Raw genomic sequence first — 13,318 nt, 5'->3', positions numbered from 1 at the left:
GGAGAAGTACTAAGATCCTTTATTGGAGCAGAAATTACAACAAAAATACTCCTTCACTAGAAAAATCTTACTGAAGAAAATGTACAAAAGTATTCGGAGCAAAATGTCCTGAAAGTATCAAAGTGAACGTGTTGATCTGGCCTCTGTGAGCGATGTATTATTATTTATTATATCAATAGATTGTTAATAGGATGCATCAATGTGTAAGTATTGTGACTGGTTGAGGTGGAGCTTTACTATATATACACTTTTGAGGGAAAATCTGAAAAGTGACTCGTTACTATAGCAGCCCAAAAAAAAGTTTAATATTTATTTACATGTAAAATGTAGTGAAGTGGAAGTCTAAAGCAGCAGGAATCCTCAGAATTGTACTTAAGGGCAGTAGGCGAGTAAATGGCTTAGTTACTTTCCACCACTGCTGAATATACGGACATAAGAGCAGTTTGTATCTGCATCAAAACGTGTCTTGCTGATCTCTAAAGTGGCCTTGACGATGGACTTGGAATCAGACAGAATAATAACTGAAGAGAGAAGCTCGAATACAATGAATGGAACATTTCAGCTACAGTGCTGACCGGGATTGAAATCTGTTCCTGCAAATGAATACACATCTGCTTACTACACCCACAGTCACGAACACCACGTCTTCCTCTGTTAACCTCGCTCACCTTATCCTTCATAGCACGCACGCACAATCCAACCCACCCTGTTTAGTTCCATTCTTCATCTCTATTTTTTGGAGCAAGATAGAGTAGCTAGTTTGGTAGAAACGCGATTTTATATATATATATATATATATATATATACACACACACCTCTGAAAGCCAGCATCCAATATGCCATTTTGTATGGTAGACAGTGCATGTGTGGGTGAGTGATAATCAATAATCAATATGAGAAATCATTCAAGTCCTCCCCCCCTAGACTGGTTGAAAGCACTGCATGCAGCTCTCTACTCTCCTCTCTGCCGTCCTCCTATCCATCTCCCGTTCCGTTCTCTCTTTCATCCTCACAATCTCGATATCCATTTTTCACAACAACCAGCGGGCTTCTTTCCACCTCAATTATCTAAGTGAGGGCTTGAACTGTCTGATAGAACTCCAGTATCTGCTGGAGTCAACCCAAAACTGCAAACCATGAAAAAAGAAAGGAATATACTGTATAACTTGGCACTCGGCATTTAGAAATTAATTTTGATTAGGATTTGCAGAGGCATTCTTAACTCTCGACCCTGACGGGAAACAATGAGGTGCGAAGATATTAACATACTATTCTTCTTCAACTCCAACTTTCTGTTCTGAACTAGATTCCTTCATAAACATCGACTAACAAATATAGAGTGAGAGCACCGGCAAACACAGTGGCCGCTCTGCTTGAATTCACAGCTGTCCATCATTTCTTATTGACAGACATATGCTGCCCGATTCAGATAAGGAGGGCATTGGTTGTAGCTTAATAAGCTAAATCATTATCGCCTTTCCTTTTTTCCCCTCTTCTTCTACAGCCTTTCATTTCTCGCCCAGCCGCTTCTGTCTTCCGATCACACTCCCCCAGTTTGACGCCCACTGGAAGAGCAGTGGAGCAGAGGGAGAGAGAAAGTGCGGAGAATAATGAAAGAAGGGAAGAAAGAAAGGAAGAAAGCAGGATAAAGAGACAGGCGTAGAACTGAAAAGAAAAGACAGAGAGCGTAGAAAGTCCGCCGTCTCCTTCAGGGAGGAGGATACGTCGAGAGAAGAAAGGAATAACAGAGACAAGGACGGCATAAGAGAAAGAAATTCCCACCATCAATTTTCATTAATAAAAAGACCGAGCCTCTAAAACTAAGGTTTTCATAGATGATGGGAAACAGAGGCAAAGAGAAAAAGGGGAGACACAGCCGGCAAAACAGAACAGGCTGATTTCTCTATGACAATAACGGAGATAAACCAGGTATCAACTGGAGACTACAAACAGAGAAGGAGGGGGATAGAAAGGAGAGACACACCCAGCAGGCCTATTCTCATAGGCTACCTGTGAACCTGTGCTCTCACATGATCCCATAGCCTCCTGCACATGGTCAGTGATCCATGCAAGACAAGCTGTGAGTGGAAGTAATGTTTCCACCTTATTAGCTAAAGAAAACCAAAGCTCTGTGACATGTCGGACAGAGAGAAGGGATGGAACGAGGGCAGAAGCATGTCTGCATCAGGAAGGTGAGCTCATGGCTCACTGAGACAATGGCTCACTGAGACAATGTTGCGTGCGCACACACACACACACACACACACACAACCAAAATAAATAGACAACAGCAGCCAGGGGCCGATCCAGCTTATTACACCTCCCATTACACAGACAAATGAGATCCTGGCCTCCTACTGATAATCTGCCCCCCATGTCCTTTGCATCGCTGTATTACATCATCCAGAAGCAGCAACTGTCAAGCCTGGTCATAACAGTACACAAGCAAACAACATGGGCATGGTGCTGGTCAGACTTCTACCCATCGTGAATGAAGTGATTAACTGGGGAAAGCTGACTCTAATTATCGGGCCAATTACGTGTCCAAAACACCTAAAGTTTGGTCGTCCTGGCTTTAAGAATCTCAAGTCACTTCGACAGGCTAAAATCAAAACAAAAAGGCAAATATGACCCAAATTTAGCCAAATGAACCAAGATAGATTCCAGCTAAGCGCCAGTGCACAACGCTACCACAAAGACAGCGTGGTGTGAGATTTGTGGACTTTGTTTACGTACTGAGGCTACATTAAAGGCACAATCTACCAATTTATTATTGCTTTGACAAATTAAACACAGAATGGTTCAAATCTTAGCATCAGAGGTTGAGATATTGCAACTTTTAGTCCCTAATGAGAGTCTGACTGGATCCTACACTTTCCATAATGCAACTTGTCTTTCATTACACCCTCCCTGCCTGATAATGACCGCGTCTTTCAAAATACACACCCTCAGTTTGTAACCCAAGCCGAAACCAAATGACATCACTATGACATCATCGGGGTTATTTGCTCCTCCAGATAACTGTGGCGACAATAACCATGACTGGGTACAGGGACCTCTATGAGTAAAATCAGTGGCGGGCCCCTTTAGGCATCATCGGTCTGTCCCCTCACCTTGGTGTACACGCCCCACGACAGCTCCGTCTCAATCACCATGACGACGATGCCAAACATCCCGAAGATGAGGGCATAGTCACTCAGCCTCTTCCTCTTCTCGAACAGCGCCCTGCGATGCCCCAGTTTATAACCAATGTTTTGGTTCTTCCGTTTGGAGGCCTTGGAGGTGCTGCCCCTGGCCCCGGACCCCGCCGGCCCGACTCCCGCCTGCCTGCTAACCCTCCCCGGCTGAACCCGCCTGCTCTCCACCAGCGCGTGGTTCTGGTGATAGATGGACAGCTGGTTGGAAGTGGAGTCAGTGATGTCATACCCGGCTCTGGGGTAAGGCGAGTCTTCTTTGGATGAGATCACGATCTCTGGAGGGCTCTGAATTAGGGGTTGATTGGCAGAGGACAGGGCCACCAAGGAGGTAGGGGGGGCTTCTCGCTGTCGGTCATGCCCCCCAGTCGCCGTTGCCCCGGCAACAGCGGAAACGCCACCCTCTTTGGTTTCGCTGCCGCTGTCTGATTCGATGAGGTTTCTGCGGGAGGCGCTGAGGCGGCTCAGGGGCTTCATGACCCCGCCCGTGTACTTACAGGAGCTCATGGCGATCTCCGTGAAGGGGTTGCTGTCCCTACGGTGAACCAGAGGGCTGGCCTGTCTGTGTTTGCAGCCCCTCTCTCTCTCCCTGTCACGGTCCCTCTCCATGGAGGGCGAGTGGGAGGAGTAGAAGAGGGCGTTGTATACCGGGGAGTTGTCCCCACTCAGGCTGTGCTGGGAGCCCAGGCAGGAGGAGAGCGGGGTGCTGGTGGGGTGCAGGGCGTTGGGAATGGGTGGGGGTAGAGGCTGGCCTCCAGAGGATGACAGGGGCAACTTGGGGAGCGATGTTGGAGGCAAATTGGGCGTGGCAGGGGACGGGGTGCTGCCATTTAGACGATCGAGGCTTGATCCTCCCATGTGGTTGGAGTGGTTTGATCCGGGCTGGTTGCCTGTGGTGGAGGGATGGGATATACTGCCCAGGGGAAGGAGGAAGCGCTGGTCCTCATCCTCACTCCCTCCTAGCAGAGCCAAGCTCAGAGAGGGGGGAGGCTCCATGGTCACGGACGTGGCCACGCACCTGTCTACAGACAAACACAAAAACAAGAGAAGAACTGTAAAGAAAGAAATGGGGAAAAACAGAGAACACAGACTATTTATCATGACAGTAGCAATGCAGACAGGACAGAGGGAGAGCGAGTGGCTGGGGGGGGGGGGGAGGACTGTGATTGATAACGGTTAGTTAAAACAAACGAGCGTAAAGACTGAACTCAAAAAGCTGGAGACGTGTGACAAAGAAGGGCAGCAGAGTGAAGAAAAGTGGCCATAATTGGGGAATATGTTATTCCTTGAGTCACATTTGAGTCAGCTGCCCAGTCAGCCTCTCTCAGTGCCTCTCTCGCCGTTTCCCAGTGTCCTCTCGCATCCCTAAATGCTTCAATCTATGCCATTAAATGTCATCTGTGTTACACTGATGTTAGCCAGAAGAATGGTGCAGATCCTCATGCTTTACACCATTGAAATCAAGCTGAGAGACTAAATAATAATAATTCCACATCAGTCAGTTTTGATAGCAGGAGAAGTGCTGTGTTTGCCTCAGTTGACCATAAATTGGCTGCATGTGATTGATCCAAAACAATAACCTACTTTCAGTATGATATAACCAGACACCTTCACGGCCCCCTCCTCCCTGTCTGTGTCTCTACCTACCTCTTCTCTCTCAGTCCCTGTCTCTCAGGTTAGTTGTGTTGAATCACTGGCTGGATGAAAATAGACCTCCACACTTTTTCTTTTTCATGTTGTCACGGCCATCCCATCATATTTTTGCTTCGCCTCCTTTCATACAAGTCCCTCCACAGGTCCCTCTCTTGTCTCTCGAAATTGTGCGTCGCTCCCCCCACAGATGTTGCCTCCGTCTCCGTCTCCACTTGATGCGATCAGTTTGTTTCCTTCTCAATCACCGGTCATCGCTCGACGGTGCCCATTTCGATTCCGTCAGTGACAGTCGACTCGAGATGAAGAGGAATGATCCACAGGGAGTGGATTAAATCGGTCAACCTGTGGCTGCACGTCAAAGATGTGCAGCGACATGAAACCGGCGGTAGAAAAAAACCCCGCAAAGCTGGACGTCAAGTAACAGTCATCAGACGCGCAGTGAAGTCTGTGATTTCATATGTAGCTCCACCGACTTCCACTCAATCTACAGCTCACTGTGTCCCCGGATCTGTCTCTCACTCTCTGCTCCAACTTATCTCCCTCTTTCTCTTTCTCCGCCTCCAGACCTGCCGTTCATTCCCATTGGACGGAATCAGAGGAGCGGAATAAGCGCTGAAAACAGGTGGCAGGGTTTGTAAGGTGTAGGAGCCAAACAAATGTCTAATGTATTCTATCCCGGGCTGTTTGGGGGTTAATTATTATAATTTTCTTTTTTTACCGCATCGTTAGAAAACATGTGATCCATTTTGTATTTGTAACTGCTTCTGTAATAAAGACCATATGGTCCATTGGGTCGCATATGGCTGTTTGATGACGGTGGTTTTGGCAACTTAAAAACACAGACGTTCTGAGAATTATTTTCACATGTATAGCAAAATGGGCGCATTTATGTGAATAAACAAAAAATAAAACCTGCAGCACATGTGTGTGGATTGTGGAAGCGCCTTCAGCTGGGAAGGACCTGCTCACTTCTGTGTTTTATAATAAATACAGGAACTACTTTGAGAGAACTGATGGTTTAGACCAGAGGTAGCCAACACGGTGCCCGCGGGCACCCTGTCGCCCGCAGGGACCACGTGAGTCGCCCGTAAGGCATGTTCTAAAAATAGCACGAGTCACCATGGAGCTCCGTCTAAAATTGTCGTTGCTGGTTTTTTTAAATCAAAAACGCTTGCATTAGTGTAGATTTTAAAATGACAATATTTCTTGTCATAAGAGAGTTGGGTACCCGGAGGCGCACGGCGGACAGCCAGGACGAGGCCGCCGCACCGCACTAGGTTTTCAGGTTCCGAATGGCGAGCGCTTCCCGTTGGCGCCAGACGCGCGCCGCGAGCGCACCCCGTCGTCAGGTCCGTAAATGCTCGGAACAGGCCGCGGGGCAACAACTCAGGGGTGGCGGGGGTAGAGGCGAGGCAACGCAATCCGACCGAAAAGGCCCAGACGCTCGCGCGCCTCGGAGGGTTGGATCCCCCGCTCGGATATAGACGAGACTTTTTACTAGTTTCTTCGTTGAGAAAAAGGTACCATTGGAAAAGCTGGTGTCGGTGACAACAGACGGGGCTCCCGCGATGACGGGCCGGCATGCAGGCTTCATTGCGCAATGCAAAGGTGACCCATAATGTCTACATTACCACTGGATCATTCACCAGCAGGCGCTATGTGCAAAAGTAACCGGCTTTGATCATGTGATGATACAAAAATATCAGAGATGTGATACCTCTGACTTTCAAATGTTGAAACAGATTAACAGAAATAAAAGTTGCATGTTTAAATATGTATGTGTAGCTATACCATCATTGTTGTGGAAATCATTCTTAATAAGTATTGTGAGGAATAATTAACTGACATGTGATCAAACAGTCTCACATATATTATTATTATTAAGGTGATCTGTGCAATTTTGTTATTCAGGAAGTTTGTATCAAATAAGTAGCCCTTCGTACTACTCGGTACCCTTGAAGTAGCTCTCAGTTTAAAAAAGGTTGGTGACCCCTGGTTTAGACTATGATAAGACGTTATAGGATAATGTAAGACTCTAACTACATTAGTCTTTTCTTTCTTTTCTTATCTGTTGATCTGGCCGTGAGCTGCCAATTGCTCTTGCAGGGATAAATGGAGTTGCATTGAATTCAATTTAATATTAGTGTTATAATTAATGCCTAATTAAAAAAAAAAGAAAAGATAATTAGCAGGAGATGGATGTAACAGCAGTTTTTCTTGAGAGACTTTTTTATTTAATTCCCAGCAGACTAATACATTTATAATTCTACCTTTACAAAGTCTATACAGAATAATCCTGCATAATGAGACTATTCTACCTGGCCTAACCGGTTTAACATTGTGGTTCTCTGTGTGTTGTGTGCACACTTAATCAGATGAGCACATGAGGTAGCCTACTGTGTGGAAGCGGATTAGACTGTTATCATATAACAGGTCAACCTATCCTAGGATTATGCAAGTTGAAAGGCATCAATAAAGCAAATCATATATCGCGTGGAAGATAATTCCAGGTATTTAGACAACACCACCCATATGCCAACTCCTCACTCAGACAGCTAATGTGGAAGTAGAGCAGACAGTGGTCCATTTATGACAAAACATAATGAACAAATCCTGGGTACTACATTTTTTAATCTGCTGCCAATACCATATCAATTTGTATTTTTGTTTGTTTATTTGTTTTTGGGAATGTTTCTATTGCCTCTCATTGGCTCTCAACATGTCAGTGGCGAGCCTGTGACTAACCGCATTAACAATGGCAAAAGAGCTGATATAGCTATCAGTGTTTACCTGAGGGGGAACTGGAGAGTGGGTATATTACTCCACTACTGCAAATAGTGGTTTGTCGCTATATTAATGGTCAGAATGTTGAAGACATCTCCTTTAATCTTCTGGCAGCAGTTTCTTCACAGCTGTTCTGCGAATAAAACGCAGGAGACAGAGCAAGAGATTTGATAAACACAATACAACAAAGCACAGTAAATGGGGGGAAAGCGCTGCCGGAGGTCCAGGGGGACATTAGGACTGACAGAAAAGAATGATGGCAGTATATTTATATTTCGCTGGTCTTATTTGTTATCGACAGAGGTTAGAGGGCAGCAGAGAAAGATGGAGAGTTTGGAGCAATGAAAGCAGAGGGGAGTGGCAGAGGAGTAATGATAGGCCCATTGAATGAAAAGGTTAGTCTACAGCTCTGCCCTGCAGCATACATCAGATGTATGGTGTGAGATGTATGTGAACGAGAAAGTGAATAATAGAATACAAAGAGGTATAATACAAAGGTATGGCAGTTGCTATGCCAACGCTGTAGTACACAGATGAGTCCTTTATCTCTTTTTTGTTTAAGTTTAATGCCACACAAAGGCTCGACCACAGGAAATGATACTGTATAAATCACATACAACTTCGAAGTGACACAACAGGTGGGTGGGAGAGGAAATAGACGAAGAGAGTAATGTGTAGGAAATGTGAGCATTTGGACAAGGAGGTCCAGAAGTGAAAGGAGAGAAGGATTGATTAGATTCTGACCAAAAGGACAAAAGACCCTCCCACCACACACACACACACACACACACACACACACACACACACACACACACACAGAGACACACACACCTAGACACTTTCACACAAACTAGCAATCATTGCATTTCCAGCAGAGTTCTTCCATTCACCATTTCTTTCAAACCTTTTCACATTCGCTATTATGTCTTTTTTCTCAATATTTAAATGTTTTTTAGAAAAGGTTACTTTTTTTCCTCTAGCCTATTCTTAGCTGTAAAGTACCCTCTAAATACACAGGGGGAGGAAGTATTCATGTCCTTTACATGAGAGGAACAGTTTGATGTTGCTGGGACTTAGATGATAACAATAATACCACTCTTATGTTTGTAAGGTAAATGTCAGCCTATTATGTAAGTTTAGTTTATCTTAGCTTAGCACAAAGACTGGAAACAGGGGGACGCAGCTGGCAGGTAATACAATATGTCTGCATGCTATGTGTCTTTGCTCCACTACAATGTATGGGAGCAAAAATACAATATTTCCCTCTGAAATGAGTAGAAGTATAAGGTGGAATCATATAGAAAATCAGAGTAAAGTACAAGTACCTTGAAATGATACTTTGGCTTACTGAAAAACACAGCCACATCTGACTGAACTAGAAGGTCAGTCATTGAGGAAGAGAAAGAGGAGAAACTGATTTTTCTTTTCTTTCTCTCCGAATCAGACACCTGCTACCAGGCGTATGATAAATGTCAGAGAGGTGATGAGTGAGTGCATTGCATAGCTGCATGGCTCTTCTTAATAGACCACCGGGCTGGCCCCACTCCATCAGACATGCTCTAAACGCTGCCTTACACCGGCTCCATTGTGTCCTAATGGCTCAGATTGCATTAGGGGCCTGGAAGCTGTGCGGGCTAACCCACAGCATAAAAACGGCCGCTATATGCAGATGGATCTCTGCACAACATATCTCTGCAAACAGCCCTCTGATCTGACTGCCTGAAATATCCTAATCAAATACAGAGAGCGGGAGACTGCAGGGGGTAGAAGATACAGTTGAAGAGAGAGAGAGGTGTGGAGGGGAGTGAACGGCGGAGCCAGCAGAAAGCTCTGGGTAATGCGTCTGCTTTCAGTGGCGAGCAAGCATCTCGCCTCAAAACAACTGTGCCCTTTTAATGAAACACAAGCAGGCACACACACACACACACACACACACACACACACACACACACACACACACACAGCATATTGATACAGCTTTATGATAATCAATGTCAGAAATGCTACCGAACAATGGTACCAAACACCAAACAGCTCCATGTCAGGTGCTTTGTTTGTTTTTTGTTGAGGCCACCACCACATCCCAGATCACTATCCAGATGATGGCTGTGACCTGTGCTTCTTTGCCTTCCCTACTTGATACCACCTGCTCAGTCAGCGCTCAGCTTCAATCACTGATGTTAAAAAACACAAACCAAGCCAGAAATCTAGGTTTAGTTATGGATTCAGACCTCAACCTGACCAGCCATATCAAGACAATTACAGAATCAGCCTCCTATCACCTGAAGAATATATCAAGGATTAGAGGATTTATGTCTCAACAGGATTTGGAAAAACCTGTCCATGCATTTATCTTCAGCAGACTGGACTACTGTAACGGTGTGTTTACAGGTCTCTGTAAAAAGTCAATCAGAACGCTGCAGCTCGAGTCCTCACTAAGACCAGGAGGGTGGATCACATCACTCCAGTTCTGAGATCTTTGCACTGGCTTCCTGTCCAACAAAGAATTTACTTTAAAATCCTGCTGTTGGTTTATAAAGCACTGAATGGTTTGGGGCCAAAATACATCTCTGATCTGCTGCTACCTTATGAACCATCCCGACCCCTTAGGTCGCCTGTCTACTTTCTGTTCCCAGAGTCAGAACTAAACATGGAGAAGCAGCGTTCAGTTTTTCTGCTCCACATATCTGGAACAAAGTCCCAGAAAGCTGCAGGTCTGCTGAGACCCTCAGCGCCTTCAAATCAAGATTGAAGACTTTTCTGTTTGCTGCTGCCTTTAATTGGACCAGAGTCAAGAATATTAATCAATTTCTGCATTTTACTACTGTATTTTATTTCTTACACCGCTTTTTAATGTTTTAATGACTGTTTTTAATGTTTCAATGAATGTTCTTAATTGTTTTTAAATCTCTTTTTCTTTTGCCTTATTTTTTGATGCTTTTAATGGTTTTATGTGGAGCACTTTGAATTACCTTGCTGTTGAAATGTGCTATACAAATAAACCTGCCTTGCCTTGCTCCTCCTGGTCCAGCTCCCCTGGAACAACTTCTTTCTTGATATCCAGCCCGATGTCCTTAAGGGTGTGCAATAGTGCACAAAAATTCAGATGACTACCCATAGGCTACTCTCATCCTTCTTCTGAACCTTACCACTGATCAACTGCACAAAGCTCTTCCCCTCGTCCGCCAGCACCAGCCGTTCTTCTGTTGATGCTGTAATGGTGGGGAATAATGTGGTGCGAGAGGTCTGTGGCCTGTTCTGCGTTGTCATGTTTCTGAGAGGCCGTGTCAAATTTAGGCCTCTCTTAATGTATCGGTAGCAGGGAGTCAAGGTCTCAGGCCTATTGATGTATGCTATGTGTCACCCTTGATGGAAGAGGCAATCGGCTAAGTATATCAGCTGTCCTGATACTAACATTTAGAAGTGTTCAGAAGCTAATTACAGTTTCAAAGTGTCAGCATGATAGTTAAAGTTTATGCCGGCTTGGTGTTTGTGTGTGTCTGCCTGAGAGATGACTGCAGTCCTCCTGAGTCAGCTGTCTCCTATCTCTCAGCTAAGTGACAATGCCTGATTTCTGCCAGACTGTTTGTGACATTGTACTCCTTAATTTAAAAAGTTGATTTACTTTATCTGATGTACTGTGCCATTATGGTGATAGTCAAATTACCATTATGGTGATAGTCAAATTACCATGTGGCTCCATTTTTAAGGTGCTAAACTGTACAATCACTGTAGTGTCCAACTTTACATTCAGTGATATTACTCATGATTGTAGCATTAAGGAAGCACTAGCTTTGCTATACAATAGCATGTGTGGAATAACCATCAATAAATGTAGCTACCAAATTTAAAAGAGCTGAAGTTAACATTCTGAACATTAATATAGCAGTAAACGACTATTTGTAAAGATATAGTGGTATAATGTTTACCTGAACAGAAAATGATGTCGCTCTATGTGCGCCGTTATACAAGCTTCTCCTTGCTTTGTTCACATAGCCGGGCCAGCTGTGCATGCTTTTAGTGGACGCTTGTGCACTAAATACTAGAAAGGTGCACTCATACCTATACCAGGTGTGTCCGCAACAACCACTGCTGTAATGTTTAATTGAATGAATACAGCCCACAATTGGCTAACCCTCCTGTCTAGAACACAAGTGTATCAGATGTGTTTTTCACTTGCACGTCTCACAGATACGCTCTCATTTTAATCAATGCAGATGGCTGGGCTGGTCTATTTTTCGTCAATATCCGTGTAAACATCATGTTGATGCCTAATTAAAAGGCATGGAATACCTGTGTCTCTGGACGCAGAGCAGCAGCTGAGGGCCTGCGATGCAGTCAGCTGTGTGTGTAGTTCCGTTAGCTGTTAGCCAAACACACCGTCCAAAACAGTCAAAGAGAGCAAACTGTTTTCCTGGGCGCAGAGTAGTGGCTGGGGGTCGGCTGTGTTACCACTTGCGGCCGGTTAAGAGTATGTGTGTGAGGAGTCAGCAGGCACTCAATGGCTGCATAAAACTGGCAATAAAAGGTGTCTTGAGAAAGTGTGAGTCAATGCAACCACAAGAGGCAATTGAGCATGCAGCCATAATAACTAGCCACCCAAAACCTTCTGCAGTTTGCTGGAGCAGAATAAAGGATTAGCCGTGGACAGACACAGAGGTGCACATTCATTCACGGACGCACGCACAGACTTGTGTGAGCGATAAAGCATGATTCTCCTGGCAGAGTATAAATGAGGGTATAAATGAGGAAAGGGTGATAATAAAAGCTAGTAAAAAATGTGATGTGATTCAATTTATAGTTCATAGTTTAGCTTGGACATATATTGGTATACTTCCAGAATTCAGATTTTCATTCTGAATGTATACAATTATACATACTGTATATGTACAAGTAACATTCCTTGTTTTTAATGCCACAGTATTATCTAAGTACAACCCCACTATGCACTATTTATTCAATGTCTCTTTTGCTGATGCTTCGTGGACTTGAGGCTCCATCCCTCCTGTCTGATGGCCATTATAAATTTGCCTCGGACTCCACAGGTTCTCTTGATCTTGTGTTTTTTAGCTTAGATTCTAAGCCATTTCTCTCCCCACTCAGCCTTCATGTATTCCCTCCTTCCCCTCTCTCATTTATTTCTATTGAAGAGCACTGAGTGGCTCATTTAAACCCCTCAGTCTGGACTAATATTTCACTCCATGCAGCCGTGTTCGCTCTGTCATGCTTAACTCTTCTCCTTCCATCATTAGTCCCGCCCTCCCATCATTCAAATACACACACGTATGAATCCAACTTGATGGGTGGAGATCCTCATTGAAACAAGCCCTCACTATTGCACACAGACCATTTGGACAGTACAAACACGCATCCAAATATGTTCACACATTTTTATATAATTATTGCCAACTTGCAGGGAATCTCACCAATTGATTTCTTAGCTCAAGCTGTAATTACGTGTAGGGGTATCAGCAATCTTTTTTCAGAAGTTGTTGGGATTCCACTGCGACACAGCCTCCTCTAATGAAACTAGCTGTTTGGGGGGGGGGGGGGCATTCAAAATAAAATTATTTACAAGGCACTATACATTGATTGGCTGGCAATATTGCTGCCATAATCCTGTCCCTCGACAGAAACAATTGCTGTTGAACCGGAGACAATACCGGATCTAATGCTACACAGAGCCG

General features: G+C 44.5%; 1 protein-coding gene across 1 annotated transcript in view; it reads right to left on the bottom strand.

Annotated features, from left to right (window-relative positions):
* The window catches only part of kcnn3 (potassium intermediate/small conductance calcium-activated channel, subfamily N, member 3), a 53,642-nt gene extending 49,452 nt beyond the window's left edge, over positions 1 to 4,190 (bottom strand). The window contains exon 1 of the mRNA XM_076109656.1: positions 3,114 to 4,190. Coding sequence (XP_075965771.1) covers positions 3,114 to 4,190 — 1,077 coding nt within the window. The remainder of the gene's footprint in view (positions 1 to 3,113) is intronic.
* Between the last annotated feature and the right edge of the window lie 9,128 nt (positions 4,191 to 13,318).

Source organism: Anarhichas minor, unplaced genomic scaffold (assembly GCF_050575085.1).
Source record: "Anarhichas minor isolate MPS153535 unplaced genomic scaffold, ASM5057508v1 ptg000041l, whole genome shotgun sequence".
NCBI lineage: Eukaryota > Metazoa > Chordata > Actinopteri > Perciformes > Anarhichadidae > Anarhichas > Anarhichas minor.
This window is presented reverse-complemented; position numbering and strand designations above follow the sequence as displayed.